This window comes from Abramis brama, assembly GCF_963993115.1.
Source record: "Abramis brama genome assembly, chromosome: 21".
Taxonomy (NCBI): Eukaryota; Metazoa; Chordata; class Actinopteri; order Cypriniformes; family Leuciscidae; genus Abramis; species Abramis brama.
In genome coordinates, this window is record NC_139983.1 from 27,225,891 (window position 1) to 27,249,512 (window position 23,622).

General features: G+C 38.7%; 1 protein-coding gene across 1 annotated transcript; it reads right to left on the minus strand.

The window, feature by feature from the left end:
- Positions 1-4,234: 4,234 nt before the first annotated feature.
- Positions 4,235-22,690, minus strand: crip2 (cysteine-rich protein 2). The gene is made up of 8 exons (XM_084096814.1): positions 22,542-22,690; positions 10,767-10,861; positions 7,726-7,783; positions 6,901-7,035; positions 6,649-6,717; positions 6,438-6,532; positions 5,830-5,887; positions 4,235-5,617 (listed from the first exon to the last, which is right to left on the minus strand). The coding sequence occupies exons 1-8, from the start codon at positions 22,582-22,584 to the stop codon at positions 5,550-5,552; spliced, it is 621 nt and encodes a 206-aa protein (XP_083952940.1). The 5' UTR covers positions 22,585-22,690; the 3' UTR covers positions 4,235-5,549.
- Positions 22,691-23,622: the final 932 nt, after the last annotated feature.

Below are 23,622 nucleotides of genomic sequence, written 5' to 3' on the forward strand. Positions count from 1 at the left end.
TTTGCAAGTGTGTGACAATGAAGTGATAGAGAAATCACTGACATTGCATTGATTTTGCAGTCAAAGTTGTTGAATGATTCGATTTGTTGAATTACAGTAGTTACAGTAGTTTTACAGTAGTTTAATTACAGTATTCAGATGCGGAGAGTTTTTCTGTATGTCAAGTAAAGTGCTACTTCATAGGGAGCCGGCAAAGTTTTATTAAAAGCAGACATTGCATTCACCCTTGTCTTGACATTTAACAGTTTAATTATCTGGGATAAACACATGCAGTTAATGTGCAGTTTCTACGGGAGCCAAACGATGACTTCATTCATTCAGGATAGATAACATCCCTTTGGCTAAGATGCTGATAAGGCATAAAGGCTACAATTCATTTTGATTATTCTTTTTGTGGCATAAAGTAAAAAATATTAGGTTGATACAACTGTCCTGATATAATGAAGAAAAAAGCCTAATTAAAAAGTTAAAATTCTTGAAAATGTGGTGCAACCAACAAAGTCATGTGGTGCAACCAACATGCAAAATATGCATAAACAAAAACATAAAACAGGAAAATACCCCTGCAGATCCTCATGACTGTGTCAAGGTCAGTTCAAGTTGTAAATGTCATGTGGTGCAACCGTCCAAAAAAACTTAAAGATATTTATGAATTAATGGTATTTATAAAAACTCTACATTGAGAAATGTATTTTTAAATGCACTCCCATATACAGTAGTCAACATTTAAAGTGGATCAAAAAAGTTAGACAATTCGACAATTGTTTTAAAATAAAGTTAAAATCACACTACTCGCGGCCTCCATAGAGGCATATACCTTTGCTTGACCTCAAAACTCAGGATAGGTCTGGAAGATTTATACATTATTGCTATACATAAATTGCTATGTCTTTCTATGGAGACCATAAATGAAGCCTTCCAGAGCACTACAGAAAAACAGATCTTATCATTCTATTGAGTCTTTGACTTCACTAAATGCTTTTAGCAGGAATCTGTGAAATAATTCAATTCAATGGAGACGAACTCAGTCAACCCTGAGATGACGTAATAGGTACTTTTGATACTGATTTTGGTCCTAGATGTAATTTAGTGACCTATTCAAACTCCACATACCACAGTCCCTTTATTTAGGTGAAAAACATCTGGTGGATGAATCTATGGCCTTTTCACTGTATAGGAAAATCCTGTTTCAGAATTTAGACTAAGCAAACACTCATTCAGAGCACGATGAAAGATAATATTAAGAATAGGTGCAAAAATTTTCCACTTTTTTTGTGTGTGTTTCCACCAATTTCTGTCCATGTGCCGCCCATGGGTCTGGCCTTTATTTCTGGGCAATGTGCTGATGAACTAAGCCTGACAATAGCCAAACTGTTCCAAGTTGAGAAATGAAATGTGCAGCAGACATTAGCCATCTGGTGGATGAATTTTATACTTCCCCCCCACAAAACTAGAAGAGGAAATTAAAAACATTCTTAAGTGAAAATTAAGCAAATGTTTATTTAAAAGTACACTGTATTTTTAAGTACAATCAGTTTGGATGTTTAAGTCATTTCAACTTAAATGACATTAAACTGACTTAAGAAAATGAGTTGAATCTTGTATAACATAAAAAAGTTGAAAGTGTTTTCTTATTTTGATGACTTAAAGCAATGTAAAAACATATGTTGTCATAACTTATTGGTCATAACATTTTTTACAGTGCACATTCAAAAATATACAAGTAAATGAAAAGCCTTAATTTTGCACACAGAAATATTTACTACTGTACAGTTTTACCCCAAAGAAGTGAGTAGTCTTTCTTACAAATATGATTAAATTATGCTCTATATTTAACCAGACTGTGTTGCCAATGTGGCTGTTTTTATTTATTTCCACTTCGCAGAGGCTGTTTTTTTGAAAAAGTTTGTTTCCAGTCATGGAGTTGAGTGAGTTTAAAACATTTGGGAATGGACCGGAAGTGTATCTTGGTAACCAAATTGCTCCCTTGTGTAGGGCAGCAGCCACTGTCCAGTCAAGTTAAAGACAGAACTGCAGTATTAGGATCTTACCAAATTTGGAAGATGAAGAAAATGAATAGAAATGTTCAAAACAGCATTTATGTAATCTGTTGAAAGGCTACAGTTTACACTGTAAGAAGGAAGTTTTGACGGTTTAAAGGAATTTACTACAGTGTTTAGATTAGCACAGTGGTTGATAGACCTCAGCCTGGGGTGATTTTTAGCAGCTTTACCAGTTCTCAGGGTGTAGGCAGAAACTGTAATGGTTACTGTATGCATTACACAATGATGTCAGGGTTAAACTCCACACACAGCAACTGACTCTTAGTCAAATACCATGTGTGTACAATTATTACCCTTCCTGTGGTTATAAACAGTGGCCCAAAAAAAAAAAAAAGTATCCGGACAATTATGCCACACTTCAAAAAATGTGAGTTTAATTGCATTAGATAACGACATTGGCGAACTGGCAGAATATCAAGTGGCATTTGCAAACAAATGACGTTAAACCTTTTCTCAGAACTAAATTCACTTTTCTGAGCCATTACTTTAAACCAAATGATCCTATTTTCAGTGGCTGTATTTCCATAAAGTTCATAGTGACTTCAGCACATCAGCACATCAGGTGACTTTGAACATGATCCAATAACGTTTGAGAGAATTCCAGAACAACCATCGTTATTGTCTTTAATTCCATGTTTGTTGCTGTCTGACATTTAAAAATATATATTTCAAATGTCTTTATAACAGAAATGATAACACACCTACAATATTTCAACTAGATGACAGCATTCAGTGACAGTGTTGATGGGCAAGTCATTGTTAGCTTTAAAATGGGACTGTTTATGGCATTGAATGACGAAGGTGCTGTGATCTGAAAACAAACACGCCACAGGCCCAGTGAGAACATTAAAGAGTGTGAGTTTGACAGTCACAGCTCTAAACATGTTGAATACTAATGGACAGTTATCACGGCATCATAAATCTTCTATTCTACAGCTTTGATTTGTTAGTAGAGGTTATCCACTCTTCTGTTTGCATTGGGATTGCAGTCATACTGTTTTTGTCACAGAAAATGATTTTTTTTGTTGCACTAAATTTCACTAATTTTGAAACTCATTTGGAAGCAGATTAAAAAAAAAAAAAAAATGAATGAAGCTCTATTCACAAAAGCTTTTTCAAAAAAGAAAAAGAAAAAAGTTTTCAAATATACCCGTCTCAAGCACCAATGCTCTACAGACTCACACAGTTCTACATTGTTCTTTGAAGCAAATGTATGAAACTATTAATAATAAATAATAATCAATACACGGACAAAACTGAGCAGGTCTAATTTGACTGAATATAGCCTTAACTGGGGAATCTAAGATCACAAGAGTATTCCCAAAACCACGTACGACCGTTTGATTGACGAACTTACTGTCCAATGATTCTAGGTGGTCTTGGAAATGATTGGCTGGAGTTTTTCGAGTCCTGTCCGTTCCACAGATGATTAAATTGCTTAATTTTCATTTCAGTGCTTCTAACTCAGTGGCTGTAAGTGGGTTAGGAATAGGATTTCAAGTGATTTAGAAAAAATGGACAAAAAAGAGAATCACATACCCCACCTTTAATGATATAATAAATAAATATATTTATCAATGGAAAATTACGGTGGCCAAGAGAGCTCAACGGGCTGCAAATGATGAAAACACATGCAAACAGAAAAAAACACATGCAAATAGAAAAAAACACACACATGCAAATAGAAAAAAACACCCACAAATTAAGAAAACATCTTCATCAGTTTCACAACACACGTGTGCTCCAAATACTCACAACACAACCAAATACAGAAACGCACTGCAGATAACACAGACCACAATGGAAATGTTTCCAGGGGAACCAAATAAGTGACGAACCGCAGCGCGTTTCTGTATTTGGTCGTGTTGTGAACTTTTGCAGCGCATTTCTGTATTTTGTTGTGTTGTGAGTATTTGGAGCACACGTGTGTTGTGAAACTGATGAAGATGTTTTCTTAATTTGTGTGGTTTTTTTTTTTTCTATTTGCATGTGTTTTCTTCCGTTGCTGCGCGTTGAGCTCTCTCGGCCACCGTAGTAAATAGTAACAATGGCAGAGCATTCAAGATCATCTACATCAATTTACCTTCACTCCCAAATTGTTCGTGTCTTGTTATAGCATGTCTCAATACAGCAGTCACATTCAGCTAGACTTAAGAATAAGAAATCCAAGATGAGGGAAAAGCACTATGTAAACTTTATTATGGGATTAAACATACAGAAGCAGCAGGACTTGACTTGCAGGCTCTGCATAAGAAAGTTCTCAAAAGAAAATAGGCCTGATACAGCAAAAATCAAAATAACAATAACAGTCAGAGTACAAATGTACATTCAGTAAGAATGTAGTCGAACTTACTACAAACTAAAGGGAAACGTAATACTTCAGTTTCAACACTTTAAGAAACTGGGGTTCATCTAAATATTTAATCACAAACAATACAAAAGATTTATCTTTTCCTTAATCCATTTCCATGCGTTATGTAACAGTACTAGATTGGCATCAGAAATATTAGCTGCAGCTACTTGGTCACCAAGCACCAATCATACACCAACTGTCCCTGTGGGCTTCCACTAGCTACCCCATAAATCAGGGGTGTCCAGGGCTGCTCCTGCAGAATTTAGCTCCATCCTGTCCCAACACACCAGCCTAAAGTTTCTAGTAATCTGGAAGACCTTGATTAGCTGGTTCAGGTGTATTTAATTAGAGTTGAAGCTAAACTCTGCAGGACGGTGGCCCTCCGGGAGCAGGATCTGTCCTCCTCTTAAAAATAGGAGCTTGGCAATTTTACTTTACTGTCGTGTACATCCTGAAGAACTTCTCCTACATTTTTTTTAACTCAGGAATGTTGCCATATGGCCAAAAAGTAAATCTGGGTTTGAGAATATTTTTTTAGATTTATGATGATGTGCTCCTGAAAGCATCTGCACGAAGCCTCTAAGGAGAGATTCTGCTCTCTGTCAGCAGGATTTTCAAACAGCCCGGCTCCTCTGCATAAAACAAAGCTTCCCAAGTGAACTTCTGTTGTTTTATCTGCTACTAGAACACACATTACACACACGTCCTACTGTACATGCAGTATTGTGAAAGTGGGGTCTTGGTTTTGTCCTTTGTAGGGGAGCTATATGCAACATTGTAATAACTACACAAACAAAGATTGTATATACAATTAAATAAATGATCTTTAAATTAATTGCAGGACAAGTCAGAAACAATCATGTTGACCAGTGCGTGTATATCACGAAGCTCAAATTTTCCTCTTGTTGCGGACCGTTGGAATCGGGGTAGAGGACTATCAAGTGGACCAATAAGAAGAGCCCAAGGGACTGTCAGTGGTGCAGTTGGAGCTGAAGGCATGGTTGTAGCATGTGATGTCACTTTTCTGCAGAAAGATCCGTGATAAGGCAAAAAGTGGGGCAATATGTGAAAGTGCGTGAGGTACTGGTAGTGGCTGTTGTTATAGTGTAGTTGGGCTTCCCAAAGACTGAAAATCAAGGCTGAGCCTCCGTGTTGGGCTCCTTGTCGTAAATGTAGCTGCCAACCCCACCAGTGTTTACACCTAGAAATCCAAAAGAGTCAATCAGACTGGGTTAATAACCAATTTAACTCGGACATATACAGTTATCAAGTAATTAAGAAAGCAGAGGATCATAGAAGATAAAAAATTGCTTTATCTTTAATGCTAATAAAAAAACTACACTATTTTGAAACCAGATTATTATCAGAAAATGAAGCAATAGCGCCCCCTAGAGTTGAAAAGTCTCACAGTACCTTTTGGACCGAAGAGGACAGCATAACACGGCTTATGGCAGTAGGGCTGACCATCGTGCTATAACACATAAAAACACATTTTAGGACCGATTCATGCATTCAATTGATAATTGTATAGGTATCATCACTACCAACTGAATACACAATGCCTTTTCATTTCTTAAGACCTGCACATCAGCTAAAAAATTGATTGTGTACATGCATATACAGTATGTAAAACATTATTTCATTGGCTTCTATGGGGACACAGGAAAGTTTATACAAAAGTAATATTCGTTTTACACAATGTAATTATCACACAAAGTCATATTGAGATTTCATTTTTATTACGACTAATTGTACAGCCTTCCTCCCAAAGAACATTTTCAAAAACAACAAAAACAAACAAACTAGGAATTGTAAATTAAGATTTTAATACTTGTTAATGGCCTTTATTTCCAGCAAACTGATTTATTACCTAATGACCCACAGATGCCCTGCGGTCTATTCAAGATTTATAATGTAAAATTGATTCTTGATTAACCTCTTTTACATGGACAGAATTAATAAAAGCAACATGGCATCCATCTATGCACTTCTACTATAAGCAACCTTTATTTTCCTCTCACCTCTGCATGGCTGCCTGCTGCCAGGGTCTTTTTACATCTTTCACAGCGCAGGCACGGGCGATGCCAGTCCTTCCCCAGTGATGTCACCTTCTCAGCTGCCGTAAGTACGTAAAAGAACATGTTATTCTGCTAGCTATTTCCTGTTATTCATTCCCTATAATTAAAATCCAAGACACAGTATGAAATGTTATTAGGACAGAGAGAAACATACCAAAATAGACCTTCTTGTTGCATTTGGGACACAGGTTTGCTTCCCCGGAGAAGGTGGTGATGCTTCCAGCTGAAATGAGAGGTGCATTCACTCTATGATTCAAATAAACTGTAATTTGTCATACGTCATAATGCAAAACATTTAAAACACAATTGTTTGTAGCTGAAGGGAGATGCATATAACCTCTATGTTGCTGCTTACACATTCAGTACAGATGAGAATAAGTCAGCTGATTTCTACTGTTGTTTGTACCTTTAGATGGCAGCCTTGAAGATGCTGGGACCCATTTCTCCTGAGGTTTGGGTGCGGAGTCCACGGTGGATCCGGGTGGGGAATTGTTGGTGGGATTTTCATACACATATGATCCTGCACCTCCAATGTTCACACCTACATATTAACCAGACATTCATGAAAATATCCCACTATCATGCACCTCATTCATGTACTATGTACATACTGTATAATTAACAATGAACAATAGTATAATCTAACATTAACCTACATTAATAACATTGATACTTATTGTAAAGTGTTGCCAGTTGCCAGTCTTTCTGGAAGAAAAGAAGATTCCTAATGCCCAGCAGAGGGCACTCTTTATTTTCAGAATAACAATGTTTTATATGTAACCATTTATTAATTTTTTAGACTCTTTGCCATGGGCTATATGTACCAGAGAGCAAAAATCTAAGTCAAATCAATCATTTCACAACCTAATACACGGTATATAAATGGGCAGAGATCAGAACAGTTAGTTCCATGTTAATAGACCTTATTCAGAGCAGCGCCATGACAGGTATGAAAGCGAGGCTGTGAGGGATAGCGCTGTAAAAAGCTGTAAAGCTCCTATAGATCACTTATAATTTTCCACAGCTCATGTTGTCTGGAGTTTCTGTTCCATTAAAGTTTCTTGGAAAGATATTTTTTGCAGTGTTTCATCAGCATAACAATTCAAAAACAGAGATGTATGTCTATCCCTCACAGCCTCGTTTTCATTCCTTTTAAAAATGGCAAAGATGAAAGAAGGTCTATGTTGATGTCACAGGACTTCGACTTGAAATGCTAATTGTGTTATCTCACCTTTTGGACCAAAGAGGGCAGCATAGCATGGCTTGTGGCAGTATGGTTTCCCATCATGCTGTGAGGATGTAAAACAGAATAAAAACCAGTCATTCCAGGCTTATATTCCATCAATCAAGACACTACAATTGAACGAGTGCGAGTTTGCTGGCTTAAGTTTAGCTCGTACACCATCCTACAGTAAATGTCACAGACGGTGCTTATCTTGGTTTCCTCTCCCTGATAACACTCACAGCAGTTACTAGGCTATGTCTTTGCGTGCTTTGAGTGTGTCTCTGTGTGTGTATATGGAAGGTTGTGGACAGATCATTCTTCAGTGGTAGTTGCTCCCAGACCCCTTTGGTGAGGGCCATGGCGGGAAAGGGTTGCCATGGGAACCGTCAGACGGCAACTGTGTGACCGTTTCAGCTGTGCAGGTCAGGATAAAGGAACGGAAAGGGCAGAGAACATTGGCCATATGCCAGTACAGAAGTATGCAAGAAAAAAAAAAAAAAAAAGAAGAAAAATGCGTAATGAGCCCCACATTCCAACAAAGACTGCAGACACCTTCCCGCCTCAATTCCCATGATGGAAAACTTGATGATGTTGTAACATATTAATACTTCTAAAAAAGGCAACAAAAAAAGCTACACCGGAGTACTACAGAGGTGGTTCTGGTGTAGATCAGTCGGGACCCTGAAGTAGTAGCCCAACCTGACGACTAGCAGGGAATTTTAGGACTTCACCAACACTCCTAAGTTTAGTCTCACATGTGACTTTAGCATAAAGTCTGGTCAACTTTACAGCTTATTCTAGCAAAGATCCTATTGGGGAATCTGAAGTGTGTGCTCAAGGAAATATACTAGCTGTTTCTAAAAGATTAAATGCCATCAACCTCATAAACATCAAATCCAGTGACTAGTTCTTCTGTGAAACCGCTAACAATAGCACATCTTGACCGTTTAGATTCCGGGCAGATTGAAAAAGAATCAAGTTTAGACCCTAAAGATGCTGTTACACTGACAGCGTTTTAAATCACTGGAGGTCATCAAATCTCTGAATTACTAGTTAGTTTGCCAGCAGGCGTTCTGCAGACTGCAGTATTCAACGGCAGATCATGTGAGCTTCACTATCTGCACTCCCATTAGCAAATCACCACATGGAGTCACTCTGCATTGGCAAATGGTGGTCAATGGTCTCTAAGGTTATTATCGCTTCAGCTCACCCACTTTTACCGTTTACACCTGGTATTAAGATGCGTTTTGGTCGATGGGATCACAAGTGGACGACGCTAAATACAGGTGTAAACGGGGTCTAAAACGTTTTGAGCTTGTCCACTTTCGACCTTTTCCAAAAGTAGTCAAACGCATTTGTCCGGACTGCTTTTGTGGTGTAAACACTCATGTGGGCGAATGTGTTCAAACAGCCACAAAAGTACACTCTCCACCTACCGAACTAATGCGTAAATATTATGGGAAGCGTGCTAGCCAGACAGGATTTAAACTTTGTTGGCTGAAGACCCAAGTTTGGTTTGAAGACGAAAAACGTACCAATAACAATGTTCTCTCACCATCTCTGATTTCGAACATGCATTCACAGAGTTTGGCGTGATCTTGCGGCTTTCAGAGCAGAAACTAAAGCTGCTGCTCTCCATATATTTTTCCATTGTCTCGCGTTCATGTGTAAATTGCTTGAGCTTATTTTGTCCATTAGATTGATTGATCTGAAAAAAAACCCTGATACATTTACCTGCTCATAGACTCTCCCCTTAAAGAAATCAAGACAGAAGTGGTTGAAAGTGGATAAAAGAGACGGATTAAAACACGAGGTGTAAACGGGAATGTGTCTGCCTCTTCTACTTGTGATCCGATCGACCAAAACGCATCTTAATTCCAGGTGTAAACAGCGCCTCTGATGCACACATCTTGACTCCTGTAAATTGCAAAATCAAGATCGGATCTTGCTGTTTTGAGAACATTTTTGTGTGAAATATGCATTAGATGGACAGTGAATAGTCTGTGGGTGTGATGTCTAAGTCAGATACAACACTTAGTCCACCAGCTCCCATTACAGTTCTCACTGGTCAACTCTCACCGGTCATATAGAGCAGCTCACCAGCCCACACTTTTCCCAGAAACAAGAACCACATCCACCCCTATTCCCATAAATCATCTCACTTTACCCTGCTTAAATCCATTGAGGACACTAAGGGGTGATCATCTTAACTTCAGTCAATGGTCTTAAAGAGAAATGTACATGTGCTTTACCCGTCTTCACAAACCCATCTTCATTCCCGTACCATGTAACAACCAACAGAAATCTCAACATGGCAACCTGACCTACATCCACATTTAGGCTAATGTGAGCTGTGAGGATGTTAATATGCTTACACAGAGATTACAGAGAGAATTCCTTCTATGTGTGACTCTTCCTGGAGTAAATGCAACACTTCTGTTTCCTACTCTTATCCTTGTGGAATACAGACTCAAGGCAACATGATGACGGCAATTCCTCTGGCTCTAAAACATCACAGCCCTGTCCTTTGCCCTCTGCTGCCATTCCGATCTAGACACAGTCATCACAGTGTGATGTAACAGGATGCTGGAAGGTCGCGGAGAATTTAATTTGGCTCACAGTCATGCACACAGGAACACCCAGGACGTACAAAGCTGTCCAGCAAGTTTTCAACAAATCACTGAAAACGAGTGAGGCAAGATTCACGATTACACAATCACGAGGCACGATTACAACAGCTTTCCAAAACAAAAAAGAAGGGAAAATGCTTATTGTAGCATGGAATAGGCTTTGTGACGGTTTGGTTTGCTTTTGTATTTTCATGATTGTTTCATATTTACTACCTCTTAAAACATTATGTCACGCTAGCACCCGACAGACATAATGCCACATGACGGGCATCAGTCCTGGTGCTGGACTCTTCAAATAGAGCACTGATCCTCTGATGGAAACGTGCAGTGTCATAAAGTCAATACTCAGCTGCTGGAGTTTGAGTTTCCCCAACTAGACTGCAAAGAGGTAGTGTGAGATCTAGTAGTGAGTCTTACCTCAGCATGGCCACCCGCTGTCAGGGTCTTACTGCAGCGCTCGCACTTCAGACAGAACTTGTGCCAGTCCTTCCCCAGTGACGACACCTTCTCAGCTGGGAGATGAAAAAGAGAGAAAGATTGATTTTTACACTTTTTGATAAGAAAATGTGAGTTTGCACATGAAAAACCTGTCCAATACTAGGGTTGGTCAGTGGATGCCAAGTCAGTGTAATTATTAGAGAGTTACTACGGTATTGAGGCATTGCTATGGGATTTTTCAGCTCAGAATTTGAGGTTTAATTCATGTACATAACACTAATGGTTAAAACTTAGGGTTAGGTGCTTGTTCAAATCCCTAACTCGGAGTAGCAATAACAGTGATGCTTGTCTTAGAATTTCAAATGAGACACATAATTTGGGTTGAATTCTCAATACCGGCAGGAAATAACTGAGGTGCCCTTGAGCAAGGCACCTAACCCCCAATCGCCCCCTGTGCACCACAGCAAAAATGGCTACCCACTGCTCCGGGTGTGTGTGTCCATGGTTTGCAGTGTGTGTGTGTGTGTGTGTGTGTGTTCACTACTCACTACTCTTAATGTGTGCGCACTAACTTGGATGGGTTAAATACAGGCAAATTCCATGCATGCCACTTTCACTTTTTTTTATTATAATAGACTATGGCTATATCTGAATGCATTCTTCCCTACTATATAGTAGATGAAATACTACTACTGGCGAGATTCTGAGGTGTGCACCCAATGGACATTTCACTATCCCAAGAGGCCACAGGAGAGGATTTGTGAATGGAAGTGAAGTGAGGCAACTCACTGGTAGGCCACATGACAATGACACAACGAATATCCAGGTTACAGTCATTCTATATAGATCTCACTTTTTAAAATGGTTTTAAGTACTCATTTAAAATGCATTACTCAGGGAGTATGCAACTTTGAAAGCAGTATATGCGCCACATTGTGAATTTGTGATAATATTGTGTTGCTGCTGATAGTGAACCTGCCCGTAACCACACCCTAGAATCTCTTATCTAAACAGTGTAGAAGGATTTTGAAGCTAGTTTTATGCTGTAAGTTTCCCTTCCACTCAAATATGAATGCCTGCAGCTCCTGATTAGCTATGAATATGCCATGGAAAATTCCTGTCTGAGAATCCACAATCCTAAAAGTATGTACCAAAGTATGTTGTGCATTTCCTCAGAAGGTTAAAACAAAGAGCCTCTCCCTGTCGTGAAGGCAAAAGTGAGCGAGAGTCTCCACACAAGATTATTAATGGTGGATTTGTATAGTTTTCAGAGCCAGGCTAGCTTTATATTTTGAGGATGTTTGCTGGTCTGTGCATTTTCATTTTGACAATCAATGTGAGATCATATTCCATAAAAACAATGAAAAGTACTGGCCTCATGATGAGGGGTCCGGGTCACAGCGTTTTATTTCTAAGCAGAAATGTGTTGACGTGCAACACAAGGAAATGCAGTGGCAGGGGGCCATTACAGCTGGACAGCTAAGTGACGACATTTAGTACAGAGACCCACTTCTCCATTTCCCCCTCTGTCCTGTTTCTTCAGGAGGGTCCCGGGAGACTTCCCCAGACCTAATATTACTCTTTCCATTTATATACCTCGCTCTCAAGACAATGCATAACACACTGGCCTGCTGGGACAACTCTCTCACTCTGGAGGAAACACCTTCGCTTATCAAAAAGGGGCACAATCGGCTGGAGAGAAGAGTTCATTTCCTCCTGTTTTCCTCTCCTTCCTTGCTTTCCCGCCTGGAAAAGCATTGTTTTCGTTCAGTCTGTTTAACAGCCCTCTTAGTCCGTCTCTTGGGGGGGGGTCTAGGTCAGTATAGCAGAGATCAGTTTCACCATCAGTGGAGGAGTTTTTTTTACAGCTAAAGTAAAGCAAGAACTCCTACTTCACTTAGATACCCAACTATATCCACATATGGAGGCAAAGGAACAATTTGAAATGTGTGGGCATGGATCTTTAAAAAGTGTGATAATCTCCAGGACATGTAGATGTTCGCTAACAGTATACTGCTGCAAAGGTATTTCAAACTTCTTTTAGATATACCCAGATATACTCACGGCGAAGTTCTTTTTCATTCTTTGTTTAGGGGTAAATCGGAAGTTCAAAATACATGATCAGCGATATACTGTTATCGATCATCTCATGCCGCCCACACTGCTGAGAGCGACCGTTAGATGAATATGTAAATATGTGCTGCATGCTTTCCTCTCGGTAACAAATAAACACAACAAAATTGAGAAAACACCAAGCTTTTTTTAATAAAGCATAAGAAAAGCATCTGATCATTGCAATGTGGATATGTTTGCACAAGCTCTGCAATTCTGCACTCTAGTAAAGTCACGTCACGTGTATATATATATATATATATATATATATATATATATATATATATATATATATATATATATATATAAAAAATCACTTTATTCAGTAATTGCTTAATCAAGCAGCTTTACCGTATTAAACATGAAAAACAGTGTCAGTGTCTCGTTTCATCAGAAGTACAACTTCATTTTCTACTTAAGCAGCTCCTCTAGTATGTTCATGTTTTCACTCACGGACGTCTGATCGCAACGGACTCGGGAAGAGAAATGAAGCGGAAAAGATTTCCAACTGAAAGAAGAGCCACTCAGAGCCACACCTACCCATTACGTAATCGCAATGGACCAATGGTAGAACAAAGGTGTTTACCGACTGAAGCAAACTTTTCCGGAATATTCGCTTTGGTAAGCTGTTTTGAACTCCCAAAACAAACTCCAAACGAAGTTTGTTTTGGCTTGATTTTGTTCGAAATTATGTCACAGCAGTTCGTTTTTTGATTTCGCTTGAAGTATATATCGGGGCCTTAAGCGAACAACTTAGATACCGTGGGTATATCAATGCCTTTACTGGCCCAAGTCAAATTAGTCCACCCTCAAGTTCTGGTCTCTATAAACTGCGGGTCCCTTCTTGAGTCTGCAGGATTTTTTAACATTTTATTTTACGTCTTATAACATTATAAATTTGATTGGCTAGTAAAGTGGCAGCACAACTTCCCTTACCCGGACACATGATTTAAGGAATCATTGATGTCCTGTGCACATTGATATAGCTAACTAACATAATGGTTTCATGCAGAAATATAACATGTACAAAACTATTTTTTTTTTAAATCGTTATGTACTATAAATGTAACCCTATAAATGAATTCTAAGCTCACATTGGAGAAACAGAGGCCCAGACAGTATAAATCACTGATTTACAGCAGGAGGCTAATCCAACATAAGTGTGATTTCACAGGCAATGGCTCAACTGGATATAAAGAGAGAGACCGTCTCCACAGGGAAGAAGCCAAAGCCAGTGAGTACTACACAACGATAAGTGTGTGTACATGGTGGTTGACAAAGTGCAGATGAACAGAGCTGCCATTAAAAGGGCTTCTGTTGTTGTACAAGTGTGAGGTTGCTGGGAAGCCGTTTCAGTTATTGGTGTTGTTTGGCGTGGGCGGAGGGAATCACTAATCGCTCATCAAGCAGAATACCCCTGGACGACCTCCAGTCACAGTCTAACACACATCCTTTTACTACGGCCAAAGGAAATCAGTGTCTTGGGTGGTATATTTACAAGCAGCTTTGTCCGCAGAAAAAAAATTGCAAGCCTGGTTTCTGCTTTCCAACAGAAACGGCTATAGCGATATCCTAACAGCACTGTCATCTCGTACGTCCCTGAGGGGATCCATTCGACCGGAGAGACACGGGAGACCAGAGAGTGTTTCATTAGAGAGTCAGGTTACCTTGGATGCGAGGCGTAGATGCATGAGAGCCGTAATGGGCGGTTGTGTAAGATTATACGAGAGGCTGCAATACCTCCCAATGACCAGCTCTAATGAGCACAAGCAGAGGTTAAGAGTGCAATACGTACACCTGATTGCAGATAAGCAGCATAGTGCTTTGTTTTGAATTGCAGAGATAATCTCTTTAGTCCTGCCGGTAATGTCTGTAGAGGTAACATCTGTCAGCCATGGGTTGTGTGTTTTCCCTCAGTTTGCTCCCACAATTAAATCAGATGACAACACTTCTAACACCACGGATCGGGTCAACTGATCCGTGAGCAACACGGAGGTTCGTTTAATGTGTTCTGGCTGGGGCGCGAAGGGAGAGTAAACAAAACCCTCAGCGACTTCACACGAATGAGCTTGTGCCATCTCAGCAGGTTTGGATGTGGGCTAATGGAACTACACTATGCAGTCAGCAATCATTTCAAAAGCAAATCAGTCACAACACACAACTCTCTCTAACCAACGAGAGTCACATGAGATTTAATGAAGTCAACAATACAGAGCAATATTTATGAAACTAATGTCGCATAAACAGGTTTCTCTGTAAACATGTCATGCCCAATATCCTGGGGTTGTTCCAGAATAGAAGAGGCTCTCAAAAAGTCCTACACTGCCAGAAAACTCAAGCCGTGAGAGAGATGCATCAACATCAGTCTCCATTTAATCACTCTTATTAAGTTTGTCTAGGCACAACATAATGCCTCTATCACTCTAGAACATAGGGACACCGTGTTCGTAGTTATTAGCGTCTCTCTTTAGCCATCATGGCTTATCATTTTTGAAACTGATGTGATTGACCCTTCTCTCCACCTCCTTGCTAATTCAGACAAGCTTTACAGAACATCCCTTTTGTAAGAGAGCTGTAAGATGAACTGAAAAAAAATGCCACTTTTATCCTCTCTGGGTACATTCTGTGTCTATTATAAGCTGGCAACAATGTTTTAACATATTTTTGGATAATTTCCATAAAAACTATCCAAACGTTCAAACAATCCATAGACTTACACTATGAAAATGAAGGACAACAAAAGTTGTTAAGGTAGAATTAGTCAATAAAACTTGGGCCTTTATTATTGATAAGGCAGTTGAAGCAATGACAGGATGTAATAGGAGAACAGAAGGGAACGGACCACATGCCAGGACTTGAACTCGGATGTCCAAACGCTATATGTCAGAGCGCTACCCACAAGGCTATGGCTTCAGTAAGTAGTTTTAAAGAGGGATTTAGCGAAGGGTCAGTTAGGTGGGTTTAAGCTAATGAAAATGTATCCACCTGAGTGGGCATGGACATTATTAACTTACATATCTGCATGTTTTAGCCGCTATCATTTATTTTAGCTGTACAAAAACAGTTTGTTATATTTCTTGATATTGAAAACTTGTCATATTATTTGCATTTATTATCAAAAATAAATATCACACTGATTTCTAGAGCTAATAGTTAACTCCAATTTGTTATTCTTTTAGATTAAAGATTATGAAGACAAACATTTTCTTTAGAATATTGTGCATAATATGCAAGGAGAGAATGATAAGGAAGGTCTGTTATATGCTGACACTGCCTGAGATGTAATCACAAATAAACAGCACTAGGCCTCAACAACATTTACACAGCTGAACACCCTACGGGCTCCGCAGCAGGAATGCACTCTAAAACCTACTCCATTATCCTCAGCAGACACTTTCTGTATGTTAAAAATGATTTTTATAGAACTGAAAAAGCAAAACATATATTATATATATATATATATATATATATAAAGAATATGATTACAAGTCAATGGGTGGCACTGGCTTGATATTAATTGTACTTGGTTTGAAGAACCAGCCATGCAAGTCCCTGACCGATTAGGACTCAAACGATTGGCAAAATGACATGTGTTATATATCTTTCTACTCACTGTGGTCGTACACATGGAAATCAATTTGAAAGGCAAGGACAGATTTGCTTCCACTTCAGCAGCCAATAATGTGGACCCATCTGCTCAGAGAGCACTACAATGAACCCGTTCTCTCCCTGACTGTATCCTCTCCTACTGCAAAAGCAACATGATGCGCGCCATCTGGGTCCAACATGGCGCTTTTCTTCGAGTCACTGATTACAGCCTGACCCGCTATCCTTGCACCTGAGGGCCTGCAGGCCATACGCAAACCAAGATAAAACTGGGTCAAATCATGCTGTCAAATGTACACAAAATCATTACATGCACTTCCTGGCTCAGTTAACCAGGGAGATGATTGCTGTGGTTAGTTCCCATGATCCTTAGCTTTTTCAGACTATAAATAGCATGTTCTGCGCTCAAAGCATGTTTTGTAGCTCTGTTAATGACCCTACTCTTCTATGGTGGCAAACAGTGCCTTTCTTTGAGACGCTGCCCGTAACCATCAACTCCTTAAATGGCAGTTCCTTCTCCAAACAAATCTCAATAGGCGTCTGATTGCGAGCTTGGTTTTCCAATTTACAGTGGCTTGTGAATTTCCTAACAGGAGTGCGGAAAGGCTGGGTGTGGTTTAGGCCCATGCTGTACAGATGTGGCTCTGCTGACGCAAGGCACGGCAAGATGTCGGTCTCTTCAGTCTAGCGCAGTTTCCTCTTGATATAAATTAAGCAACCTCATGATTTTCAGTTGTCTGGCCTGAATGAGAGCTGCATGTAATGTAGGGCTGCTACTGTGGTGCCCACGGCTGTCAGTACAAATCAATGCTGCCTCGTGGAGCTCAGCCTCACAGTTTCCCTATTATAGTCAATATAAAAACACTACTGATCCTGGATCAGTGATCCACACATTTCAATGGTTGTGTGGATATCATGAAACCTATTAACATAAACATGCCAGGATCAGGTTGTATTCCAAAATCAAAAGTAGGAAATTGTTGCTTAAACTAGTCCCCTTGTGGTGTAAATCAAGCTTTTAATGTTGCTTATATGTCTATGTGGCGTTTTTAATATGCTTTGAGACAAACCATGTGTACATTCATAAGTCGACACCATTGCTGAGTATTTTCTCCTTAAATCTGCAGTGAACCAAAGACTGTCTCAAAAACGAGGTTTGAAATCGCTGGTGTTTCTGACGCCACAAACTACTAAAATTACATATTTAAACGGTTTTTCCTTGAAAAAATGCCTTAAAATAGCTTGAATGTAACTACACCCTTGCCTCATTTAGTAAATGCAGTTCTATGAATATGCAAATTAGCCCCGCCTCCACTCACACCAGCTCAGAGATCCACTCGTTGACGATCACACTTTTACGTTATTTGTTACAACAATTTGTTAATCAAAGATGAGTTTTAAGGGATAAAATTATTGACTACAAGGGGATCTTTTGCATTGTAATTTTCTCATGACAATTAAGCCCATTTCTCAGTTTAGTTCTCATTAATGCAACAGTATTCATTACCATAATATGAAAAATATGTATATAATACTTAAATATTTCAATTTAATTTACTATGGCTGCCTTTTCTGTGCTGACTTGTAGGCTAAATCATGCTGATTTAAGTAGTAAAAAACACTGTAAATACAGTAATTTAACTGTAATACTGTAAAACAAATCTAAATCGGCATTGGAAAATAATAAGAAATGCTGAAAAAAACAACATTTGGATGTCTTACTTTAATAGGAATTTGGGGGTAATGTTAATTGTCATAAAAATAGAGCCCAGAAACTAAATCACAATACAAAAAAATACAAAAACAATGGTCCTAAAATAAGCATCATTTTAATTATGCTACAACATTGTTTGTTTTTTTGCCTTTTGATTTAGGGGTGAAATCTGACCCAGACATTTTTTTTTTGTAAGATTCGCCCAGTTATAATTCAGATTTTTTTATTTAAATAAATTCTAATAATACATGCATGGGTTGATTTATGAACAATCTAGAGGGGAAAAAATACAAGCAGCAGCATTAAATTTCCCTTGATGTGCCTCCAGGTAGAGCAAATTTATGGAGACAAATTATAGGCCTTCGGGTAGGTCGAATCCGAATAATGTGAGTTTAAAGACTAGCATAAAACACAAATATAATTACATGATGGCTTAGGTCTTTCTTCTTGCTACAAGAGCAAAAAAACATCTTGCAACTATGGTGGAGGTTCATGCCTGCCAGGAATCCTGACAGACAAGGAGAATGGCCCCCAATTCTGACTCCCAAGATTACGCAATGCCCCTAAACAGTAGGCAAAAAGTGGCATTATGTAACAGATTCTGCACATTCAAACAGCTTGTGGGGCAGCCATCTGGAAGACACAGGGTTTTATAATGGACACAGCCGGTAAAAGTGCATGAGAGACGGTAAGAGTTGGGGACAGAGAAAGAAAAAAATAGATAAAAAGGAATAATGAGGGTTGACTTTCCATTAAACCAACAGGAGGACAATGAGTTCTGTCTGCATCTAAACTAAAACCAAAGGATGACATGATGGAGATGCCCTCTCACATTTTGATGTGCTTGGCATCTAAGAAAGAAAGCATTCTTCACTTCTATTCAAGAATGAGTGCAAGCTTTCAAAAGGAGAAAAGTAAAAAAGATGAAAGATGTTGCAGGAATTACCTACATAGCTGCATTTGTTTTTATAGGCATAATTGCTTTTAAAAGTGTGTTGTGTAATGTGTGTGTACAGATCTAGAAATGGATATAATGCAGATAATAATTATTTTGCAGAATATACAGATTCAAACAGACTTAAATTCAAATGTTCCACCCATTTTCATTGAAGCAAAGTATGAAAAATGGGAAAGCACTGATTCCATGCGTCACATTTGCATGCGAGAAACAAGAAACAAGAAAACCCACAGCATCTGCTACCAGCTGTCCAATAAATGAATAAAAGGTTCAACTGAAAAGTTTCCACTCAATACAGTGGCTTACCAATTAGGTTTGAAACAGGATATAGTCAGGAAGGAATTTACAGGAACACATGCACTGACTCCCACAAACTCAATTTGGAAATAGCATCTGGAGCAGCTGCGTTTGCACAAAAAAAAACTGAATTTGGTAATACTGATCTTTTCAAATTATTTAATAATTATTACTCACATTTTATATTGAATATAAACTATGATAAATAAATAAAACAATTGATTAAATATTTTTATTTCATAAACTGTTTTCCGCTCGTTCCATGTCTAGACTGTGGATTTGGATGCAGCCTTCACCTTCACCCTCAAATATTCCACTCGGTGACATTTTCATATTCAGAGGAAAGGACTGACTCTGACAACCAGAAGTGGAGAACCGCACCCTTGCTCTTCCACAGCTGTATGGAATGTGTCTTGGCTTCAACGTGAGTCTAATAAAAGCACAGTCACCCGCATCTCAAACAGCTCCCTCGTGACGTAAGCCGAGGTCTTGGGTGAAACCCTGCTTTGTCCTTTCTTCTGGACTATGGCATCATGAACCACTAGCACTGTATGTGGCGTCAGCAACATGTGCAACACAGCTCTGATTCCTCCCTTATGGTAAAACAAACATCTATCAAATATTGCATCAAATTGCACCCAGCCATAATGACTTAAGAACCTGTGTCTCAAAGGGTTCACCCAAAGATGAAAATTCTGCCATCATTTACTCGCACTCATGTCGATCCAAACCCGTAAGACTTTCGTTCATCTTCGGAACACAAATGAAGATATTTTAGATGAAATCTGAGAGCTTTCTGTCCCTCCATTGACAGCTACGCAACTACCACTTTGACACTTCAAAAAGTTCATGAAGAGATCGTAAAACTAATCCATTGAGCGGTTTAGTCCAAATATTTTTACGATTTAATTTAGGCTTTTATTCACATATAAACATGGACCAGTGAACATAAACAGAAGCTCAACTGTACTTCCTTGACGGTCAAGGAAGTTTGTATATGAATAAAAGTCTAAATTCAATCTGTTCATCATTTAAAGTGATCAAGTCTCTTCAGAAAATTTGGACTAAACAGCTCAATTCATATTGATTAGTTTTACGATCTCTTTATGAACTTTTTGAAGCGTCAAAGTGGTAGTGGAGGGAGGGACAGAAAGCTCTCAGATTTCATCTAAAAGATCTTCATTTGTGTTCCGAAGATGAACGAAAGTCTTACGGGTTTGAAACAACATTTTTTGGGTGAACTAACCCTTTAAACAAAATAGTTCATTTTTGTATTTGATCTATGTCATGTTTATCATTTTGCATATTGCTGGGTCTAAGATGTCCATTGTGAAATCTTGTCCCTGAAGCTGAAACCAGCTTTTAACAAAAGAGATATCTCTGCCCACCCACTAAACACACAGCCATGGAAAGAGCTGCACATGCTTTTATATAACAGCACCTCCCTCACACCATCGATTCAAAACAACCCGACGGCTTTATTGGTCGTGTGTTATGGCTTTTCGGTTGACACACAGATTAATATAACATAAATAAGAGCTGAATAATCATCTCAGTTTCCAGCACACAGGCTCTGATGCACTGATGAATAACCCTATAAATATGAGAGCAGGGATGATAAGGTCAAGTGGGAGAGAGGCTATTCAACCGTTTAATGGATTGAGATGTATATATTGAGCAGACATCAATGCTGACTAGAAAATGGGTATAAATGAAGAGAAGAGGCAAGTCATTTACACATCTTTCAGCTCCCCAAACTTCCACAAAAGCCACATGCTGTATTATTAAAGAAAACATTTAAGTCTATGTACAGCAGCAACTTTCAAGCTTTCATTTTAGTGTTTATAAAAATAGCCCATCATGGCCAAGAGAGTGGAACATAAAGTTTATGTAAAAAAAAAAGAGAGGAAAAAAAAGATGATTGTAACAACTGCAGACAGGACTTACACAACTGTTTATTAAGTGGGCAATAAATTGTATGAATATAAACTGGCTGCTATTGCACTCAGCAGTCTGAAAGTAAAAAGCTGACATTCAAAGTTTATTTTTACATATTTAATTTTACATATGGTACTTTCCACAAATAGAGTACAAAATAGGGCCAAAAAAAGCTTAAAAAAATGATGCATTCATTTCTCAACAAATGGTCCGGGTAAGGATGAGAATAGCCTTCAGAAAATGATGATCATCAACCACAAAAACTAATTTGAATATGCAACATTGCATGTCTAAATACAGTTTAAATCCATGATTTGTGAGATTTTGCAATTTTCCACATAAAATAAAACATTAAATAAATATAAAAATGAAATGTATAAAACTAATTCAAGAATAAATATAATGTATAAATAAATATAAACATTTTAAATTCTTAAAAATATAAAATAACATACAATTTATAAATAAAATAAAAAACGATTTTTTCCTCCCTTACAATATGTTAAATGATTGGACACATTTGATCAGTAAAATTAGTTAATTAAACAGTTTTATTACATTTAACTGAATTTCAGTTTAATAAATGCCATGATTTTAATTGTTAGATCAAGACGTCTGAAGTGGAACAGGCCAAGTGTCAGTGGGGAGGATGCAGACATTTGATTTGTTTACAACTAGTTACTTTTCATACAAAGTTAATTTTGTGTGACACAATTATTAATAAAATAATGTTTAATTGTTTTCCTCACATCTTAAAAGCATAGAATTTGTCCCTGTAATGCTTTGCAAAAGTCATGGGAGACCAAAGTGTACCGTATTCATGGAAGGTGCCGCATCTCCTCGTCAGTAAGTTCAAGATTGTGTTAATTTTGGAGAGTATTGAAAGCGGGCAAGTAAGCCACTAGAAAGTAAAACTAGATTCCTAATTGCGAGTGATTTATGCGATCTATCACAAACCCTCAGCAATATAAATCGGTTTTATCAACACCTGTTTAAACAAATTATCGCTTTCCTTGATTATAGGCTACAACGTGGATGTCATTCATCATACCAAAACAACGGTGAATGAGTTTTAAAAAGAGGTAGCCTACAGAATAAACCAGAAACGTAAACATAAACTCAAACTTACCAAAATACACAGTCTTTTCGCATTTAGGGCACTTTGAAGCCATGGTGAATTCAAACTGGATTCTCTCACAAGGTTTGTCTTGCACGCGCTCAATCCGACCAATGGCTGAGAGCTGGAGCGCATCTCTTATTATCCTTCTGAAAGCACCGCGCTGTATTTGCATAGCCCCGCCCTCTCTCGCAGGTCTCCCTTCAAGCGCTTCATTCTGACAGCTTTTCTCATTGGTCAGGAAACCTGTCAGTCACCATGTGGACGGGGCCGTCTGGCTCAGCAGCGCTGCTGGCAGGGGCTTTAGTCTGCTTACTTACCGCCACTGGCTCTTCCTTTTTACATCCTTCAACGGGAATGTGAAAGACATCCAACAATAACTCCTTTCATTTCGCATGAATAGGGATTCTTCAACACTTGCCAGACCGTTACTAGTGGAAATCAGTGGGTGAATGATATTGGCAGGTCCTAGTCGTGCTTACAACACTTCTCTTTTTGTTTGGGTTGAGGTCACTAAATGGCAGAATTACATTTTTGACTAGTTTACATCACTGTTCCACACACCCAAAAATGTGTGTCACCACGTCTTTTTTTAGACTCAGATCTTTGCCAGCTCTTACAGGCTTTTGCCTCAACCACGTGTCCACGTAATTTCTCCCTCGTACTGATCAGTCAGTCTCAGCACTGAGCAGAGCAACTGTGCACCTTTCCAGAATCCACACCCGTTCACAGTAACACACAACCGAGTCCTGTTGACTTCCATAAATCTCTAAATTGCTTAGTCTACTAGTCAAACAGACAGACCCCTGACTAGTATTGTGAAAGTGCCTCTTGACATCTAACTGAATATTGACTCTCTCTCTCTCTCTGCCAACAGCTGATTTCAGTGAGAGGAATGTGAGTCTTGCAGAGTCAAGCGTATTCACGTTCATTTGTGTGTCAGTGTTACAGCGTCAGTAAGTTTGCTGTTTTAGCACATTTGCAAAGCAGGGACCTGCTGTGTTGACTAGGTGGGACAAAACCTTAATACTAGCTATAAAACAATGGTTTTAAATGACTGAAAAGTGGAAAATTATAGCATTTACCACATTAA

Bases quoted from the DNA above. Each gene is read 5' to 3' on its own strand.
- crip2 (XM_084096814.1), bottom strand. From the start codon at position 22,584: ATGGCTTCAAAGTGCCCTAAATGCGAAAAGACTGTGTATTTTG. The intron at 7,036-7,725 runs GTGAGATAACAC...GTTAATATGTAG, and splicing joins TGCCCTCTTTGGTCCAAAAG to GTGTGAACATTGGAGGTGCA. The intron at 5,618-5,829 runs GTACTGTGAGAC...TTGGATTTCTAG, and splicing joins TGTCCTCTTCGGTCCAAAAG to GTGTAAACACTGGTGGGGTT.